Raw genomic sequence first — 22376 nt, 5'->3', positions numbered from 1 at the left:
GCCTCCTCTTTGATTTCTTGGAAGAGTTTGAGGAGCATAGGTATTAAATCTTTGAATATTTGGTAGAATTAACTGGGGAAGCCATCTGGCTCTTTTACTTTTTGGTAGGTTTTTGATGATTGTTTCAATTTCCATACTGCTGATTGATCTTTTTAGATTTTCCAGTTCTTCTTGATTCAGTCTAGGAAGTTTATATTTATCTAAGTACCGGTCCATTTCTTCTAGGGTATTACATTTGGTGTTATATACTTTTTCATAGTATTCTTGTATGATCCTTCGTATTTCTGCAATATCTATCATAATTTCACTTTTCCATCCTTGATTTTGTTCATTTGTGTCCTTTCTCTTTTTTCTTTAGAGAGTCTAGCCAGGAGTTTGTCAATTTCATTAATTTCTCAAAGAAGCAGCTCTTTTTTGCAATTATTTTTTCTATCGTTTTTTTGTTTGTTTTCAATTTCTTTCATTTCTGCTCTAATTTTGATGATATATTTCCTTCTGCTGACTTTAGGCTTCATTTGTTCTACTTTTTCTAGTTTTTTAAGATAAAGCATTAGGTTGTTTATTTGTGCTCTTTCTTGTTTTTGGAGATAGGCCTGTAATGATAGAAATTTTCTCTTATGACCACCTTTGCTGTGTCCCCAAACTTTCGATATGTTGTACTATCATTATCATTTGTTTCTATGTATCTCTTGATCTCTCTTTTTATTTCTTCTCTGACCCAGTCATTCTTCAGTAGCATGTTGTTTAATCTCCATGTGTTTGTGGTTCTTCTTATTTCTTTCTGCAGTTGATCTCTAATTTCAAAGCATTATGATCGGAAAATATGTTTGATATGATTCCAACCTTCTTATATTTGTTGAGGCTATCTCTGTGTCCCAGTATGTGGTTGATTCTTGAGAATGATCCATGTGCACTGAAGAAGAATGTATGCGCAACTTTTTTGGGGATGCAAGGCTCTGTAAATGTCAATTAAGTCCAGTTGGACTAATGTGTCATTTAAGGATGTTATTCCCTTATTGATTTTCTGTTTGGATGATATCTGTCCATATCCGACAGTGGGGTATTTAAGTCCACTACCATGATAGTGATTTGGTCTGTTTCTCCTTTTAGTTCTGTTAGTAATCACTTTACATATTTTGGGGCTCCCTGATTAAGAACATAGATAACATAGATATTAATAATGTGATGTGTTCTTAGTGCATAATTCCTTCTATCATTATGATGTGTCATCACAGTATCTTTCTTTACCTTTTTTATTTTGAAGAGTATTTTGTCTGATATTAGTACTGCTACTCTCGCTTTTCTCTGAATGCCATTTGCTTGAAATATCATTTTCCATCCTTTCATTATGAGTCTACATTTGTCTTTGCAGCTGAGATAGCATATGGTTGAGTTTTATTTTTGATCCATTCTGCAACTCCGTGCTTTTTATTGGCGAGTTCGTTCCATTTACATTTAGGGTGATTATTAAATATAAGGTCTTCTTATAGCCATTTTATCTTTTGCTTTCTGGCAGCTTGGTGTTTCATTGCTTCTGTTTTCTTTATTTTGGTTGGTTTTTGTGAGTTTTCCCTTTGGTCCTTCTTGTTTCATGTTATATACTTTGGTTCTGAATCTTTGGTGTGTGGTTACTATTATGAATATGTAAAGGATAGTTATATATATATATATATATATTTAAAATTATGAATATGGTTACATATTCATAATAATAACCACACACCAAAGTTATATATATATATATATATATATACGTGTGTATATATATACATATATGTATATACACACGTATATATATATATATACACATATATATACATACATATATGTGTGTATACACACACACACACACACACACACACACACACAGTTGTGCATTTTCTTCTGCTTGCGCCTTATCTCCATTCCTCTTTGCGCATCTGGATTTGAATCTCCCCCCTTTTCAATCATTGTTATCTCAATTTGTTCCTATGTATGGTGAATGTTCATTACTATCTCGTTATAATGCAGTTCTTATTATTTAAGCTATAATGCCCCGTTCTTAGTAAGGGTGAATTCCTCTGCTCTTATTTGTCTGATAGCCACTTACCCCCTAATTAGGTATTTTATTTTCTTATTTTGTTTTAGGTGAGTTGACCCCTTTCAGTATTTCCTATAGAGCAGACCTTGTAGTGTAGAATTCTCTCGATTTTTGTATGTCTGGAAAAGTCTTATTTTCTTCTTCATATCTAAAGGACGGCTTAGCTGGATACATTATTCTAGGCTGCTAGTTCTTTTCACTTAATAGCTTTAATTTTTGGTTCCATTCCTTCCTGGCTTGTAATGTTGTGCTGAGAAGTCTGATGATAATCGAATGGGTTTTCCTTTATATGTTACCGTTTTTTTCTCCCTGGCTGCCTTGAGAATTCTGACTTTGTCATTGATTTTTGATAATTTTAATACAATGTGTCTTGGTGAAGGCCTTTTTGGGTTGAGATAATTGGGTATTCTGTTGACTTCTTGAAATCCAAGTTCCAGCTCATTCCTTAGATTTGGGAAATTCTCAACTTTTTGTCTGAAAATGCTTTCTGATCTCTATTCCTTTTCCTTGCCTTCTTATGTTTCCTCTCCTGATGTTGTCAGCTAGTTCTTGAATTTCTCCTTCATTATTTTTCATTCTTTGGTTTCTCTCTTCTTCCTTCTGATTTATTTCTAGATTCGTCTTCGATATCACTGATTCTTCCCTCCATTTGGTCGACTCTATTTCCCAAGCTTGCTGTTTCATTTTCAACTCTTGCAGTGTTTTTTTTTTCCTTTATCTCCAGAAGACCTATTCTGTTCTTCTTGAGGATTTCAATGTCCTTGCTCTGCTCATCTAACTGTTGTTTTTTTTTTTAATTTTCCGACATCTTTGATATGTCTCGTACCGGAACTCACTGAGTTTTTTCAGAAATAGCATCTCGAATTCTCTGTCATTTAAGTTGCATATTCGATGTCTGTACGCTTATTTTCTGGAGAATTTTCTCTTTCTTTCTGAGATTCCTTGTCGCCTTGGTTGTTCATGGTGTTTGATGGACTATTTCTCCACCTGGGCATTAACGGAAGTAATCTGTTGTTTTTGCAGAAAGAAGATTGATTTTATAAAGGTGTCTCTTTAGACTGTTGCAAAGAAGGCACATTTTTTTTCTTTTGGTTTTCAGTAGGTGGCTTCTAAGCCTCTTGGATCCCTGCTTTATATAAAGCCTTTAAAATGCCTTTTAAAAACATTTTCTTGTAGACATTTAATCAGTCTAGTTTAATTCCCTGTCAGGGTCAGGGTACCCTCAGTTTAATTCCCTGTCAGGGTCAGTGACAGTCTCGGCAGCATTTGCTCAGAATCCCCTAGAGCTCCGCCATGATCGGTCTTGGATGATATAGAGGAGGAATTCTCTGGAACGGGGGTTGGTGACTGGGGCTCAGCCTTGATTTTGCAACCATGTCTGGTAATATTCAACTGTTGTTTCTCTGCAGTCCTGATTCTCTGCTTTCTGCCCTGATATTTGGACCTTTCTGCAAGCCGGTCGCCACACACTCACAGCTTTCCCAGGCAGGGCTGTTCAGGGAGGTTGCCTCACCTTCACTGCTCCCCCTACCCCTACAGAGAGCTCTGGAGGCTGCGAGAGGCAGCTTCTTTGTTTCTCCCAGTCCACCGTCTGACACAGGGGTTCTGACCTGTGGTAGCTCTATGCGCAGATCCCATACCCAGATCCCATACCCAGATGTGCTGGTGTGCAGTTTGGGTGTTTCTTTGTCGAGTTTTAGAAGTTCAGCTAATTATTGTTTCAAGGGAAGAGATCTAGGGATGTCTCTCACTCCACTATGTTTCTGCAAAGTCTCTGGAAAGGTCTTAACTTCTCCTTCATATTTAAAGGCGAGTAAAGCTGGGTACATTATTAGGCTGGTAGTTGCTTTCACTTAATAGTTTAAATATTTGATTCCATTCTTTTCTGGCTTGTAAGGTCTGCACTGAGAAGTCCGACGATAATGTAATGAGTTTTCCTTCATAGGTTACTGTTTTCTTCTTCCTGGCTGCCCTGAGAATTCTGTCTTTGTCATTGATTTTTGATAATTTTAATACAATGTGTCTTGGTGAAGGCCTTTTTGGCTTGTGATAATTGGCTGTTATTTTGACTTCTTGAATTCCATGCTCCAGCTCATTCCTTACATTTAGGAAATTCTCATCCACTATTAGTCTGAAAATGCTTTCTAGTTTCTGCTCCTTTTCCTCACCTTTGTTAATGCCCATTATTCTTATGTTTCCTCTCCTGATGGGATCAGCTAGTTCTTGAATTTCTCTTTCATTATGTTTCATTCTTTGGTTTGTCTCTTCTTCCTTCTGATTTATTTCTAGATCTCTGTCTTCGATATCACTGATCCTTTCCTCCATTTGGTGGACTCCATTTCCCAAGCTTCTATTTCATGTTTTCAACTCTTGCAGTGTGTTCTTCATCTCCCAGAGATTTATTCAGTTTTATTGGAGGGTTTCCAATGTCCTTGCTCTGTTCATCTAGTTGTTTTTTCAATTCCTGAAGTTGCTGATATGATTCATTTGGGATCTCATTGAGTTTTTTCAGAAGTACCATCCTGAATTCTCTGTCATTTAAGTCGCATATTTCTATGTGTGTAAGCTTATTTGCTGGAGATTTTTCTCTTTCTTTCTGAGAAGCCTTGTCATCTTCGTAGTTCATGATGTTTAATGGACTATTTCTCCACTTGGGCATTAATGGAAGAGTATTCTACTGTTTTTCCAGAATGATTTATTATATAAAGGTTTTTCTTTAGCCTGCTGCAAAGAAGGCTCTTTTCTTTTGGTTTCCGGTAGGTGACGTCTAAGCCTCTAGGATCCTGGCTTTATATATATTGTTAATTACGCTTTTTTTCACATAGATGTTTGATCACACTCACCACTCTCAGTCTCAGTCGCTGTCAGTGTTAGTGACAATTTCGGTAGTTTGCTCAGATTCACCTGGGGCTCCGTGGTGTTTGGTCTCGGAGGGTATGGGTGAAGGGCCCATCTGGGTTGGAGATGGGAGCTGCAGCTCAGTCTTGGTTTTGCAACAATGGCTTGTAATAATCAACTGTTTTTCTTTTCTGTTCTGCTTTTCTGCTTTCTGCCCTGATGTCTGGGCACTGAGTCCACATGGAGCTCACATCTTTCCCCGGCGTGGTTGTTCAGGAAACCCGCCACACCTTCTCTCCTCTCCTTCCTCCTGCAGGAAGCTCGAGCAGTGAGAGGCAGCTTCTTTGTTTCTCCCAGTCCACTCCCCAATACTTAGGGTTCTGATATGTGGTAGCTCTTATGCACAGATTCCACGCTCAGACATGCTGCTGTGCATTTTGGCTATTTTTTGTTGTTGTTGCATTTTAGATTTTCAGCTTATTGTTGTTTCAAGGGGAGAGATCTGGGGATATCTCTCACTCCACAATGTTTCTGATGTCATCTTCAGTCTAGACTTTTGAGAGAACTTTAGTTGAGGATTGGAATAAGGTGCTGGGAAGTAAAACCTTGGGCACGCAGGAGAGTCACGGAGAAGGAGTAACGAAAACAGGATTCACTTGACTTCTGACGTGGTCCTTTGGAAACAGAGAATCAGCAGGAAAAATTTTCATTTAGTCCAGACCAGTGTCTCACAGGGAAATCGGGGCTCAGAGGTGGGAATAACAATGTAAACAATGTCTAACAAGCAGATAAAAGGAGATAAAAATTTATCCTCTGTATGCAACCCTGGGCTTTACAGGACTCTGTATATGCAACCCTGGGCTTTACAGGACGTATTTGTTATTTTCGATTCCTAAATCTGGTTGGGTACCAATGCTTCACTCCTTCCTGCTGTCCTATCTGGAGACAGTCCTTCAGTCCCCAGCATCTACCACCCAGAAAAGAATTCAGACTTCCACACGAAGTCCTTCCTCAGAGAGACCTCATCCAGGTGAGTCAGAGAGCCCAGCTGGTACTGCAGCAAAGAATCAGAGAGGAAAGAACCTGAAACCTTCTACCTGAGGGCCCCTGAGAGTCTAACCAGCCTCGCCCAGAGCCCAGGGATGGCTATGTTTGTTTACTGGGTTGACTAATTAATTCCTTTAATGTGTCGAATTGGAGTTTTTTTCACTAACTTTGCTGTTTGACATTGAGTTCCTTTATATACGTAGAGATGTATTTGGGGTAAAGTTTCAAATGCATGTGCTCGTTTCTATCAGTCTGTCATATTGTGTTTCTCCCATGACTTTTAAAGGTAAAAAGTTCTAGATCATCTCCTATCTTGTGAATGACATTCCTTTGCATTCAGTTACTGTTCACCTCTATTCTTTTCCTAAGCATATTGAAATCTATTTTAAAGGTAGAAAGTTCTGCAGATACTACTTCCTCCACTGCTTTTCAAAAGTGTGATTTTGTATTTTTCACTTCCATCTCTTGGCCCATTTATCTGTAATTATAAATCCATATCAATGTGATTACATTATTGTATTTTATATCTTTTCTTTTAGAAGTTAATCTTAGATTTCTATTCAATTTCACTTGCACAATTACTTGAATCCACTATAATCAACCTGGTTTTCTTTTTCCTGATATTCTTTTTCTTCTATGACGTTTCCATTCCTTACTATTTTTTTCTATATATATTCCCATATTTATGGAACCACATAAGTGAGCAAAATAAGTGAGGCCTCCCTTCGTTTGGCTCTCACATTATAATGGAGAAGGCCCAGTACAATGAAATGAGTATAGTATGATGTCATATCCTCAGGGATAAATGTGTGAAGCAAGGGGATCAATAGTTGTGGCATAAACAAGATTTTATAGAGTATGTCTGCAGAGGCAAGGGGCAGAACCAGGACTAGTGTGCCCATCACATATAAGATAAAAGAAGTCGAAACTCAAAGCCCAAGAATAATAAACAAAATAATTCCACAAATAAAAACAGAGGAGGGCCAGCCATATCCACCACTGGGACTTATAGAAAAGGGTTGGGGGGGAGGGACGATTATTTCCCTTATATTACAGATATGGAAACTGAGGTTGAAAGATTCCAGGTATGCCATAAGGATTATTTTAGCAGGCGTAGGTTGTCCAAATCTTGCACATTCCAAAGAAAGGTTTGGCTCTTGTCTGGCTCCTGAGAATCAGCTTCTAAGCCCTTTCAATGTCCTGCCTGATAAGAGATTCTTTGTTTATCAGGGGACCTTGGGCCACTATGAATAGATAGTCTATGTTTACCATGTGTTTTATGGTGGGACTTTGGGCCACACAGGATCAACTTAATCTCTTGAGGGCCGGAGATTAAGTTGAACCATGCAGGCAGTCAGTCATGTCTATGTGACTGGACCCCAATAAAACTCCTGGACACCAAGGCTCAGGTGAGCCTCCATAATTGGCAATACTCCATGCATGTTGTCACACATCATCGCTGGGAGAATGAAGTGCCGTCGATACAACTCCACTAGAAAAGACAGCTGGAAGCTTACTCCTGATCTCTCCTGGACCCTGTCTCATGTACCTCTTCCCTTTGCTGATTGCAATCTGTACACTTTCACTGTGATGAACTGTAGCGTGAATCTAACAGCTTTGCTGAGTTCCGTGAGTCCTCATTAAACCTGAGGTTGTTCTTAGGGAGCCTGACTACACCAGGGGAGTGACTGCCCAAGGTCATGGAGCTAACAAGTGGTGGGGCTTGGATCCAAGTCCAGGTCAGTAAGAATAGTTAAGAAAGTGGGGGAAGGAGTGGAGGGAGATGTGGCTGACACTTAAGGGGTGTAGTAACATTTGACAAAGGTAGAGGATACATAAATAAAGGATTATGTCTACCAAATATTTACTGAGCAAATGTGATGTGCCAAGTGCTGGTCCAGGCACTGATGAGGGTCACTATGACATGTTAGAGTGGGAAGATGTAAGCCAAAGATAAAGAGATACACACAAGCCAAAGATAAAGAGATACACACAAGATGATTTCAGGCATGTAACGTGCTGAATATATATAACAATCTTTTTTATACTCATAATGGTACCTACACATCAAAGATTCAGAACTGAAGTATATAACATAAAACAAGAAGAACCAGAGGCAAAACCCACAAAAGCCAAACAAAATAAAGAAAACAGAAACACAAGGACAAGGAAGCAATGGAAACACTGAGCTACCAGAAAGCAAAAGATAAAGTGGCTGTAAGAACACCTCATATTTTAATAATCACCCTAAATGTAAATGAACTGAACTCACCAATAGAAAGGTACAGAGTTGCAGAATGGATCAAAAAACAAAACCCAACCATATGCTGCCTCCAGGAGACACATCTCAGCTCCAAAGACAAATACAGCCTCAGAGTGAAAGGGTAGATAATGATATTTCAAGCAAATGGCATTCAGAGAAAAGTGAGAGTAGTGGTACTAATATCAGATGAAATAGACTTCAAAATAAAAAAGGTAAAGAAAGGTACTGAGGGACACTTTATAATGATAAAGAGAATCATGCACAAGGAAGACGAAACCCTTATTAATATCTATGCTCCCAATCAGGGGGCCCTAAAATATGTGAAGCAATTACTAACAAAACTAAAGGGAGAAACAGACCAAAACACTGTCATAGTAGGGAACCTAAATACCTGACTCTTGGATATGGACAGATGATACAAGCAGGATAGCAATAAGGAAATAACATCCTTAAATAACACATTAGACCAACGAGACATAATTTACATTTACAGACCCTTCTAGCCCCAAAGACCTGCTTTTACATTCTTCTCTACTGCACATGGAACATTCACAAGGATTGATCACATACTGGGAGACAGAGATAGCCTCAACAAATATAAGAGGGTTGAAATCATACCAACCATATTCTCTGATCATAATGCTTTGAAGCTAGAGATCAACTATAGAAGGAAATCAGGAAGAAACACAAAAACATGGAGATTAAACATATGCAACTGAAGAATAACTGGGTCAGAGAAGAAATAAAAAGAGAGATCAAGAGATATATAAAAGCAAATGATAATGATAGTACAACATATCAAAACTTTTGGGGCAAGCAAAAACGGTTATAAGAAGAAAGTTCATATCGTTACAGGCCTATATCCAAAAACAAGAGTCCATATAAACAACCTAATGGTTCATCTTAAAAAACTAGAAAAGGAAGAACAAATGAAGCCTAAGTCAGCAGAAGGAAAGAAATTATCAAAATTAGAGCAGAAACAAATGAAATCGAAAACAAATGAAAAACAATGGAAAAAATAAATACAGCAAGAAACTCTTTCTTTGAGAAGTTTAATTAAATTGACAAACCACTGGCTAGACTCACTAAAGAAAAAAGAAAAAGGGCACAAATAAACAAAATCAGGAATGAAAGAGGGGAAATTACAACTGACATCTCAGAAATACAAACGATCATGCAAGAATACTATGAAAAAAATATATGATAACAAATTGAATAACCTAGGAGAAATGGAACAGTACTTAGAAAAATTCAATCTTCCGAGACTGACACAAGAAGATCTGGAAAATCTAAATACACTGATCAGCAGCATAAAAATGGAAGGAATCATCAAAAACCTACCCAAAAAGTAAAAGTCCAGGACCAGATGGCTTCACCAGTGAATTCTACCAAACATTCAAGAAGTTTTAATACCTCTTCTCCTAAAACTCTTCCAAAAAATCAAAGAAGAGGCCATACTTCTCAACTCATTTTATGAGGCCAATATTACCCTGATACCAAAACCTGGTAAAGATAACACAGAAAAAGAAAACTGCAGACCAATATCTCTCATGAATACAGATGCAAAAATCCTACATGAGATACTAGGGAACCGAAGACAGCAACATATCAAAAGATTATACACCACGATCAAGTGGGCTTCATCTCAGGGGCACAGGGATGGTTTAATATACGCAAATCGATGAATGTGATACATCATGTAAACAAATTAAAAAATAAGAATCATATGATCATATCAATAGATGCAGAAAAAGCCTTCAAAAGATACAGCATCCATTTATGATCATATATGAAATATCATTTGGTAGAAAGCTAAGTGTTTTACATGGATATTAAAACAGTGACATTAAGTTATGGAAAATTACATTTTGTAAAGTCATTTTATTTTTGTAAACTAGAAGATTATACTACATAAATAAACTGTCATAAATTGGTTCAAGACAGGGGTGCATTACAGCCTCACACAACATCATGGATGAGCTGGAGATACACAATGTAGAGACTCCCAGCTGATCTGGACCCATGAGTATCTGAGCAGAGATCAGAACAAATCCCATCATCTAATCATATTTAATATAAATGATATCATTTAGGTCAGCTTGTTACGCAGCATTAGCTATCGATACAATAAAAAGAATTGAATGAGGACACTTACTGGCTATTTTTAAATTATGGGCATATGTTCTGATACTTGGACATAGCATTTACAATCATTCTGTTATTTAAGTTTATTTTGGATAACTGGTTGAACAATCGATTCTGTTAAGGGTCACGTTTACGTAACCAGGAGAAGTTGGAAGGATGTGCATTTTAGCAGAAACTCTGAGGAAATCCTAAGACAGGGCAGGAATTCAAGTTCTCCTGTGAATCACACTGTGATCATGAATATGGAAGAATTTCCTGCATATGAGGAGCTATGAAAGGGATAATAGTGACATTGTTCCTTCACTATGCAGTTAGTCATATGACAAAATAGGAAAAGTGGAGATATTTTGTTCAGACTGTAGAGGAGTCATATTTGTAAGCAGCACTGAAATTTTGGAGGACAAACAGAAAGATAATTTAGTAATGAAATGTAAATACACCAACCATTCTTCACCTCAATGAAAACAAACCCTCACACGTGGAATCCATCTTCAATACTTCAGGAGTTGATTACAGCATGGAAAAGAAATCTTTGCATAGTCATCAACTGAGTAATACTTCCTCGTGTATAAGGTCAATTCTTTCTAAAGAGCATATTACGTGAATCTATTTATCAAATATGCGACTCTACCTGGAGATATATATTTGATAATCAATTTTATTCCTGGGTACTATGGCAGACTTTGTGGACACCGAATTCAATAAGAGAATAAAAGCAGAAGTTCAGTTAAAACCAGCAGAATGTTAAAGTAAATATTATCATTAAGAGCAGTTAAGGGAGTGAAATAGAATAGAAGAGACCCCAAAGGAAAACTGTTTCACTTTTTCTGTGTAAAACATCACGTAAATGAACTTAGTCAACAAGTGTAGTTTGCTATATTTGAGTTCTACAACTCATGAAGACTCTTTAGTAACACAAATGAGAATTCTAAAGATGATGTGGCCATTTGAGAAGAAATTATTTAATTTTTATTTTTTAGGGCTCTGGTTTCACTGTATTTACTATAAAATACACTAATGATAGAATGGAGGATGGACAAGGATGTGAAAGCATCCATCGCAGGGTAACGTGACAGATAGCAGGACTCTAGCTGGGCTTTAAGGAACTGATTCTATTCTGGCTGGGGTAAACGCACATAATTAAGTTTCACAGTTATAAAATTATCACTCTGAATTGAGGATTCAGAGCCATTTTGTTGGAGACATAATTCCATCTACAGATGCTAACTTTAAATTTAGAGAAGAAAAACACTCACTACATTAATAATATGGTTTGGGTTTCTTATACGTTTCCTAAATCCACCTACTATTTTTTTTCTTTTGATGCAATTTATAGCTGTGGTAAGAAAAGTACCACAGCCCTGACTCAGACATGGTCTTTAGCTTCAGAAAGTCCATCAGTCCTGTAGTTGGCAGTCACTGCTAAATCTGTTGCTTGCAGAGGCCTCAGAACTCTGGGTTTGCCAAGTAGCATGCTCACCATTTAAGCTCTGCCCGCATATAGAACATGTATCATGCAGTTCTAACCATGGCACAATACAACTGCTCTGAAAGATGTGGCTGCAGGGTAACTGCCGACTTCCTCTTCAGCTGTGTAATCTTCCTTGCATACCGAACACTCTAAACACATATCGACTTGCTCCTGAGTTACTGTCACTGTTGGAAGAGCTGTGATCTTCTCCTTGGCAGCTCATGGAGGCCCTTTGTTTTCAGTTGTCTTAAAAGCTAGCTTATGATGGCATCAAGCCCTGTGTGAACTCCCAGGCATAGTCCCCAGGGCTGGAGTGCAGCATCCCCCTCCAGGAAAAAGGGTGTGGGGACCCAGGAACTGCAGAATTTGCAAAGACTCCAGCAAAGAACTGTTGTATTATTCTTTCCATAGCTTGAGATCTACCGGGATGAGTACTTCTTTGCAATCTATATCTCCCAATCATTGGCAACCTTGAAGGCCTTGGTCCCCAGAGTCAGTGTGAGTTTGGTGACCTCTCTCATTGGCTCTATTATTTTAGTCCAGTAGATTGCTACTTAGAAATTGCCTAAAATCCTGTATAATCATACTGAGGTTCGAATTGCACCAGAACTCTGCAAAATGTGTTATTTCCTATATGGCTGCCACCACCACCACCAAAAAAGCTGGAATCATCTGTCACTTCTTCAATTAAGCCTGATTCATATCTGGGATGATACATATTCTGGGAATTTGAGGCTGATCTTGCCCTTACAAAAGTGGCAGAAAAACCAGTGCTTGGCGGTAGCAGTCCAAGAGCTCACCTCTGCTGCCTCTGCCACCGCTTCCTCAGTGTGCACATCTGTCTTTCAGGAGTCGGCATCCATCACGGGAGTCGTCCCGACATAGAGAGGCAGGAGATCACAGAAGAAATAGAGCAGACAGTGACCACAAGGCCATCTTCCAACACCAAAGAGGCACAGGGCAGAAGAAATTATTTTTAAGATCCATATGTCTTCAAACGATAAATGGGATTTTCCAATTATTCTTGGTTTAAATCTGGGAAATACTTTGTGAGACTGGGAAAAAGGACAAAGAGAGAAAATATCTATACATCAGAGCAGAAAGCATGATAAACAATGACTTACATTTGTATAGAGAAGGTGGAAAACTAAATGGAAATTCCAGCAAATAAATAAAGGAGGCATATTCTGTTTTCACAATTTTCTGGTTCCAAGGCTTTTAGCTCTCCAAACACAGAAAGTTCTTCAGCCCCAGAACAGTTGTAACTTTTCTAGCTGCCATCCCACAGAATCTTTTCAGAGCCCCCTTTATGTCTTTGTTCCTGAGACTGTAGATGAAGGGGTTCAGCATGGGTGTGACCACAGCATACGTCACCGAAGCTACTGCACCTGAATGCGAGATTTGGGTAGCAGCAGAGCTGAGGTACACTCCTACACCTGTACAATAAAATAAGAAGACAATAGAGAGGTGAGAAACACAGGTAGAAAATGCTTTATACTTCCCCTGAGCTGATGACATTCCACGTATGCAAGAAACAATCTTAGAGTAAGAGTAAAGGATGCCAGCAAAAGGAACACCAAACAGCAGCACAGCTGCCAAATATATCACCAGGTTATTAAGAAAGGTGTCAGAACAGGCAAGTTGGATCATCTGATTGAGTTCACAGAAAATGTGGGGGATTTTCAAGACTGTACAGAAAGATAGTCGCAACATCATCAAGCTTTGTAACAAGGAATACAGGGCACTCATGATCCAGGACACCAGAAGCAGCAGTCCACAGAGTCGGGGGTTCATGATGACTGTGTAGTGCAGGGGGTGACAGATGGCCACAAAGCGGTCATAAGCCATCACAGTCAGAAGGAAGTCATCCAACGCTCCAAAGAGTATAAAAAAGTATATCTGTGTAATGCAGCCTTTATAGGTTATGACTTGGCTCTGTGTTTGGATGTTCACCAGCATCTTTGGGATAGTGGTGGAGGTGAAACAGATGTCCACCAAGGACAGGTTGGAGAGGAAGAAGTACATGGGCGTGTGGAGGTGGGAGTCTGAGCTGACGGCCAGCATGATGAGCAGGTTTCCAAACACGGCGATCAGGTACATGGAGAGGAAGAGCCCAAATATGAGAGGCTGCCGTTCTGGTTCATCTGAAACTCCCAGGAGAAGAAATTCTAAAATTTGTGTACCATTCCCTTGTTCCATGTGGTGGAGGTGATGACTGGAAATGAAAAAAAAATAAGATGATTAATTTTTATACATGAGTATTACTAATATTAGAAATGCTACAATTTATATTTTAACCATAAGATGTATATATGACATGTATATGGTTTTGTAGAGATTTAATCTCCTTTAAGTAAGGTCATGTGACATCTCTAATTACAAATTACTGCCATCCTCTTAGCAATTTGCCAAATAAATCATTTTTATATTGGTTTAATGAGAAATTCTTTTACACACTGAGGAAGTCCTGACCATTTTCTAGACAAGGGTGCTGAAAAACAGAAGTCCCTATAATCCAAAGATGGAGAAGGAATATAAGAAAGTGAAAAATCATACACGATGTTAGATGGTGCCTGTGCTTTGAAGAAAAAGAAAGTATGTGTACAAGTTCGTAGATATGTGTGTCATTTTCAATGGAATTGAGAAAGACTTGAAACAAGGTGCTACTTGAGCAGAGACCTTAAGGGAGATGCAGAAAAGACAGGAAGATTTTGGGGAAGGGTGTAGCTTGCGTGGGAAAGAGCCAGTGCAAAGGTCCTGAGTTTGGCACTTGCCTCAAGTAAACATGCTCAAAAGGAAGCCGTGTGGTGAGGGGAATGAGAAAGAAGGAGATGATAGGGATGCTGTCAGAGAGTGGAGGAATGACATGGCCTGTCTGCTTCAGATGAAACTTCAAGACCCTTCGAGACCCAGGGATCACTCAATTACATATTGTTCCTTAAACTTTATTATCTTTGCAAGGGATCCTGTGAGGAGTGATGTCTTCTTTATTTCCAACTTTTGATCGACATTCTGGATCTGTATTTTAAAGAACGCATTTCAGAGAATATGAGCTAGGTACCCCTGCCCTGAGAAGTGAAGAAATGCTCAGGTACACGATAAACACACACTCACACCCACCTCCTGGGTCATGTTAATACTAGCTTATACTCACCCCCAGACCCAATAATGATGAAAGAAGTAATACAAGGCAAGATAATATCAGATTATCCCCCTACTGATTATAGAATAAGTTCCGAAGTCCATTGATAAGCCCTCAAATCGACATGTAAAACTGGGACTCCATTGTCATATAACTATTTTCTGCCCTTATTTTAAAATTAGTTAAATAAGAAGAGATTAAATAATGAAAGATAGAGGAGAGAGAGACAGAGAGACAGAGAGACAGAGCAGAGACAGAGACAGAGACAGAGACGGAGACAGAGACAGAGACAGAGACAGATCTAATAATCTCGATGGTCCCTGAGAGAGTGTGATGAGGAGAAAGCATCCTTAGTTGGTAACATGCCAACCGCAGTTGTTTTGCCTTATGCCCAGAATTATCAATAAGGTAGCAAATAACTATTTATTCAAAACAGAAAACAGAAATTTCTTTATGTGTCAAGATATCTCACAGATCAAACATATTACTAGAAAATTTGCAAAGAATAAACCTACAATTTACAAAAGGAAATATACAATGTATAGAAAAAAAGCAGAGATTTTTTACAGCTGAAATGAGACATTAGTAAATAACATTAAGTGCAAAGCCTTGGAAATTTGAAAACTCGGTTTTCTTTCTGATATCTACCACCGCTTAGTTTTTTCAATGAGAGACAGCTGAACATTCTAAATGCTAAATCCTAAACCAAATAGTATAGAAAGTGATATCAATTTAGAACGATGTCAGGTTTGAACAATATATGTAACAAACTTAGCAAAGTTAATCATCTATTGTCTGTTGGCAAATAAATGATGACCACTGTGATGAGACGAGACAGATTATTTTTTTCTGCATCTTATGTCTCCATTACTTCTCCACCTCTAGGACCTCAATTGCACAGCCATATTTTATTGTCACCTCTCCCATCTTCTAAGGGCTGGAAACCCTCTAGACAGAAATCACATTGACCCACGAAGATCTCTTTATATTGAAAACTGTTCAGAAGACTCCCGAATTAAACTTCATCCCAGTGATTCCTCAATGAAGAGAGAAGTCAAATTTTGTAGCTTCAAACACGAGGCTCATGTATTGTGACCTTTTCACCCCTTTCACCCACACAGAGCCCTGCCCGTGCTCACACTAATCTCCCAAACGTTGAACATGACTCCCAGCTTCTCCTGGCACCACAGCTACAAAGCTCAGAGCCTTTACACTCATACTTCCTTCTGCTTGCAGTCTCCCCACCAGACATTTTGGAACTTTCCAAACCCTCTCCATCCTCCAAATACCAAGTCCTCTTCAGATTGCTTGCATCTTCTCCTTCATGAGTCCTTTCTTTTTCTGAACATTATCACAGGAAAAATACTTTCTCATCAAGTTAATTACATATTAGGATACCCATGGTATAATTTTTATTTATTTCTCTGTCTTTTCTCCCTGCTACACAGTGAGTGCAGTGAGGCATGTAGCATGTTAAACAAATCACCACCTTCCCACCAGACTTAGCTGAGTTGAAAACAGTAGCTGAATAAATAATCACTCCACAGAGGGATGAGAGAACATTCTCAGAGAAATTGCTGATGATGAGAGAAGGAAGAGAAGGAGGCAACACTGATGTAGTTGTAGGGGCCGTGCCAGTGGAATGTTTTCTACATTCTATATCAGGACGCAGTAGAGTAACAGTTTATAGTTTGCAAGAATTAACTAGAATAGAATCAAAAAGCCATAAGAGAAAATATGAGAGTGCATGATATATAGAATACATACTTAATCGTATCATGATTCTCTTTGTCGATCCCATATGTGTGTATGTGTGTGTGTGCGTGTGTGTGTGTGCATGGTGTGTGTGTGCATTGCTGTGTTTGTGTGCAGGCATGCTGGATCACAACATAAAAAGAATGTCTTATTTTGGGAGAAAACAAAAACCTCCTGATCCACTGTAATAAATATAAGAATAGTTTTAAAAGACTACTTCTTGTCAATAAGGGAAAAGCAACAAGAATGAAGAACTCACAGAGAGTCAGGTGCAGAGTGAAGAGGCAGCCGGCGTGGGTGCTGCAGTTCCCTAAGGCTCAAGGGACATCACACTGACAGGACCTTTACTGCCCCACTGGCCTCATCACAGCATCCACCTCAGCCCTGATCTAATTGTTATTCCTGTGCTTATTCCACATTTACATAACCAAACTTGTATTTATATGGCACAGTATTGGATGAGCCTGGACACTCTCTCACTTTTCTTTGTGGAATTCTTTCCTTTGATATTTTGGGGCTTTGAGTTTTGACCTCTTTTGAACAATTCTGATGGGTACACCAGTCCTGGTTCTTTTCCATATCCAACATGAAAAGTTCTCCCCAGACATATTCTATAAAATCCTCCTTATTCTACAACTATTGATACCCTTTCTTCATACATTTATTCCCTAAGGCAATGATGTCATAGTGCACTCATTTCACTACACTGGCCTTCTCCTTTGTAATGAGAGATCCAATGAGTAAGGACCTCCCTTATTTTGCCTATGTGCTTTTATAATATGTGCATTAATATAGAACAAATGTTGAAAAATGGGGAAATATGACCAAGTTAAAATAGTAGATTTTAATAACTGTATTAAGTCAACTCAATTAATATGTAAGACCAATTCTAAAAGAAAAGATAAAACACAATAAGGTAATCACATTGATATGGGTATCTAATTCCAGATAATTAGGAAAGACCTGCATAGAAAAATATAAAAATATACTTTTGACAAGTTGTGAGGAAGAAGTACTTACTGTTATAATTTCTACCTATATAAACGTAAGTAGATTCAGATATCCTTAGGAAAGGATAGATGTGATCATTAATGAATGAAAAAGAATGCTGCTCAAATGATGAGTGAGGACATATAAGTTTTTATGTGTAAAAATAGCGAGGGGGGACACAATATGACAGACTGTTAGAATTGAATAAAAAATTATAATTGTCATACATTCCAACAAATTCATCTCTCTATATATGATGGAATTCAATGTCAAACAGCAAAGTTGATAGAAAAAAACTCCAATTTAACATATTAAATAAATTAATTAGTCTACCTAGCAAACAAACATCGCCATCTCTAGGCTCTGTGTGAGGCTAGTTAGGCTCTCAGAAGACCTCAGGTAGAAGTTCTCAGGTTCCATCCTCTCTGACCCTTCCCTGAAGTACCTGCTGGTCTATTGGACTCATCTGAATGGGGTCTCTGAAAGGGAGGACTCCGTGTGGAAGTCTGAATGCCTCCCTGGATGATCGACGAGGGAGACTGAAGCTCTGTCCCCAGACAAGGCAGCAGAACAAAGTAAAGCATTGATCTCACTCGGACTTAGGAATCCAAAATAATAAATACGTGTTGTAAAGCCCAGGCTTGTACGAACAGAGAGGTGATCATTTCTGCTTCATTTATCTGCTCATTAGGCACTGTTTCCAATGTTACTCCCACCACTGAGCCCCGATTTCCCTGTGGGACACTGGTCTGGACGGACTGGAAATTTTTCCTGTTGATTCTCTGTTCCCAAGAGTCCAGGTGAGAAGTCAAGTGAATCCTGTTTTCATACTCCTCCATGATTCTCCTACCTGCAAGAGGTCTCACCTCCCAGATCCTCATCTCAACCCTGCATTAAAGTTCTCTCAAAATTCTAGACTGAGGATAATGTCTGTGTTAGGTCCCAGGGTCTTCAAAGTATTTCCCTCTTTGTCAATAGGGAAACTCTGTGACTTTCATGTAAATGTTGGACACTACACAGCTTGGCTTCATGACGCTTTACCAAATTAATGAAGAATATTATGCTTATATCAGAAGTTAAGAGCTGTCCTTAATCCCACTTTATAAAAGATTTGATAATTTAAAAAAAAACATATTTACATACTTTTATGTCATATTATCTGAGCTTTTACCTTCAGGCTTTGTCAAATTTCAATTTTATAAAGGTCCATCCTATGGGGTTTTTCTATTATGAACTCTATCCCACATTGCAGAAATGGGACTTCAAAAAGTTTAGTGATCTGCCCGAAGTTATAATCAGAGTAAGGAATAGGAGCTGATTGGAATCTGTCAGGATGCTTTCAGTTTTTAATCTCTGAGCCAGTGGTTCCCAGCCAGAGATGATGTTGCTCCTGGGTTATTAGGCAATGTCTGAAGGGAGGCTCTAAAAATCTACAACATCCATCACAAATAATTATGTCAGATTTTGAAGGTGAGATAAGCTAGTCCGGACTAGCATTTCTCCAACTTCAGTGTGCATATGACTCATGCAGGATTGTAGTTCAAGTGCAGATACTAATTCAGCAGGTCTTGTTGGGCCCGGGGACTCTGCATTTCTCACAAGCTCCAGGAAGATGCTGATGCTGCAGATACTGGTCTGAGGGCACTGCGAGTAGCAAAGCTGAGGTCCTGTGATCGTGTAAGGGGCACCTAGTTGTACGACATCTGTACCCAAAATTGTGTTTAAATTAAATTTTGGTTGAAATGTGTACAGTCATGCACCATCAGACAAAGGGGATAAATTCTGAGAAATGCAGGGTAGGTTAGGTAGCATAGAGCACACTTACACAAACCTAGATGCTTAGCCTACCACACATCTAGGCTATGTGGTATAGTCTACTGCTCTGTAGGGGAAGAAAAATGTTTCTTTCTACCCTTTGGGTTCTCTGCTGACACATCCTTGTAACCAAGGCCAGTTTAATAGAAGAAAACCGATAAAGTTTAATAACATGTATACATGGGAGAGATCCAGGAAAACTGGGTAACTCCCCAGAGTGGCCTGAGCTACCATGTTAACTATCGTCTTTAGCTGAAAGTAGAAGGTGCTGGGGTTGGATAGAGTCAGTTATGGGAGGTTACCAGAAAAAAACCAGTCAATGATGTAAGGCTGTTATGCAGACATAAGGCATTGTCTTCTTCGTTGATGAGTTTCTAGAGAAAAGGACACCCCCATTGACCTGGTACAGCCAGGGAGACACCCTTACAATTGGAGATTTTCCTTACTATGTAAATGTTCCTTACAAAGTAGAACTTGTACTTGGATTTCAGAGCTTCTCCCATGTCTGTTTTTTCTTAAAATTAACCAGCATCAAATAATCTTTATGGCAAACTGACATATTTTGGGGTGACAAATTCTGTTGCCTTATACTTCCTAGACTACAGACCTATATAACATGTTATTATACTATAAACTATAGGAAATCATATCAGGATGACTATTTGTTTAGTAATGCTTCATATTCTGATGTTACCATGACTATGAAGACTTAGCCAATAAGAATTTTTCAGGAACATTATAATCTGTGATTATATTTATTTCTGGGTATTATTATTGTTTTAATTAATTAACTAGTTATTTAATTTTTTCTGGTGACGTTGGTTAATGACATCCAATAAGTTTCAACTGTATACTTTAACAGTAAGGCATATATATGTTTACACTGTGTTCACAACCCATAGTTAGATTTCTTTCGGTCACCACATATTTGACCCACTTTACCCCATGTACCTCCTCCCTCTCTCATATCTATTGTTCAAGACCATGAGTCACTGTTTCTTTGTCCTGTTTGTCGTTTTCAGGTTTCTCTTCCACATATAAATGATATCATGTGATTTTCAACTTCTTCTGTCTGGCTTATTTCACTTAGCATGATTATCTCGAGTTCCAGCCATGTTGTCGCAAATGGCAGTATTTCATCTCTTCTTATGGCTGATAATATTCCATTGCATATGTGTACCACGGCTTCTTTAGCCAATCATCTATTGTAGGACACTTCAGTTGCATCCATGTCCTGTCCAGTGTGAATAATGCTGCTATGAACATTGGTGAGCAAAAATCATTTTGGATATGGATTTCCAAGTCTTTGGAGTAAATACCCAAGAGGGATTGCTGGATCATATGGCAGATCAATTCTTAGTTTTTTGAGGAATCTCCATTCTGTTTCCCAAAGTGGTTGTACCAGTTCAGTTTGGAGTCCCACCAGCAGTATATGAGAGTTCCTTTTTCTCCACATCCTCTCTAGCATTTGTTAGTACTTGTCCTCTTGATGATACCATTCTAACAGGTATGAGATGGTATCTCACTGTGGTTTTGATGTGCATTTCCTTAATAACTAACGGTGTTGAGAATCTTTTCAAATATTTGTTGGCCATTTGTATGTCCTCTAGGCAGAAGTGTCTGTTCAGGTTCTCTGTCCATTTTTTGATTGGATCGTCTGTTTTCTTGTTGTTATTGAGTTGTATGAGTTCTTCGTATATTTTGGATATTAGGCCATTATCGGAGGTTTCGATCGCAAATATGTTTTCCAATTCAGATGGTTGTCTCTTTACCTAGTTGATGGTTTCTTTTTCTGAGCAGAAGCTTTTTAGTTTGATGTAGTCCCATTCATTTATTTTTGCTTTTCCTTCCATTGCCTTTGAGGTCACATTCATAAAATCCACTTTAAGTCCAAGGTCCTTGAGTTTAGGTCCTATGTTTTCTTCTATGCATTTTATTGTTTGAGGTCTTATCCTCAGGTCCTTAATCCATTTTGAGTTAATTTTGGTGTGTGGTAATAGAAAACAGTTTGGTTTCATTCTTTTGGAGGTGGGTTTTCAGTTTTCCCAGAACTATATCTTGAAGAGGCTTTCCTTTCTCCTGTACATTTTTAGCTTTTTTGTTGAAAATTATTTGCCCATATAAATATGGGTTTCCTTCTGGACTCTGGATTCTGTTCTGTTGGACCGTATGTCTGTTTTTCTTGCCAATAGCATGCCGTTTTGATTATTGTCGTTTTGTAGTATAATTTGAAGTCAGGCAGAGTGATGCCTCCAGTCTCGTTCTATTTTCTCAGAATGGCTTTGGCAGTTTGAGGTATTTTCTGCTTCCATATAAATCTGATATATTTTTTTCTATTTCTTTAAAAATGTCGATGAAATTTTGAAGGGGATTGCATTCAATTACTATAATGCTTTAGGTCATATGGTCACTTAAACTATGTTGATGCTTCCAATCTATGAACATGGAATATCTTTCCACAGCTTTGTATCTTCTTTGATTTCTTTTGATAAGGTCTTATAGTTTTTATTATATAAGTCCTTCACATGTTTTATTAAATTTATTCCTAAGTATTTTATTCTTTTCGTTGCAATTGCAAAAGAAATTATTTTTCCACTTCTTTTTCTGACCTTTCGTTATCAGAGTATAGAAACACTATGGATTTTTGAACATTGATTATGTATACAGGGATTTTACTGTATTTGCTTATTGTTTCTAGTAGTGTACTATGGAGTCTTTAGGGTTTTCTATATAAAGAATCATGTCATCCACAAATAGTGACAGTATGACTTCTTTGTTTTCTATTTGGATGCCTTTTATATCTTTCTCTTGCCTGATTACACTTGCTCGG

General features: G+C 38.2%; 1 protein-coding gene and 1 pseudogene across 1 annotated transcript; both read right to left on the bottom strand.

Moving 5' to 3' along the window:
• Window positions 1-11758: 11758 nt before the first annotated feature.
• LOC120618994 (E3 ubiquitin-protein ligase RNF115-like) lies at window positions 11759-13028 on the bottom strand (annotated as a pseudogene).
• Window positions 13029-13062: 34 nt separating this feature from the next.
• On the bottom strand, window positions 13063-14043 carry LOC120618993 (olfactory receptor-like protein OLF4). Its single transcript, XM_039883129.1, has one exon. It carries the CDS (start codon window positions 14041-14043, stop codon window positions 13063-13065), a length of 981 nt encoding a protein of 326 aa, XP_039739063.1.
• Between the last annotated feature and the right edge of the window lie 8333 nt (window positions 14044-22376).

Source organism: Pteropus medius, unplaced genomic scaffold, assembly GCF_902729225.1.
Source record: "Pteropus medius unplaced genomic scaffold, Ma_sr-lr_union100, whole genome shotgun sequence".
Classification (NCBI taxonomy): Eukaryota; Metazoa; Chordata; class Mammalia; order Chiroptera; family Pteropodidae; genus Pteropus; species Pteropus medius.
This window is presented reverse-complemented; position numbering and strand designations above follow the sequence as displayed.

What these genes read in the sequence shown, in the direction of transcription:
- LOC120618993 (XM_039883129.1), bottom strand. Translation starts at nt 14,043, where the DNA reads ATGGAACAAGGGAATGGTACACAAATTTTAGAATTTCTTCTCCTGGGA.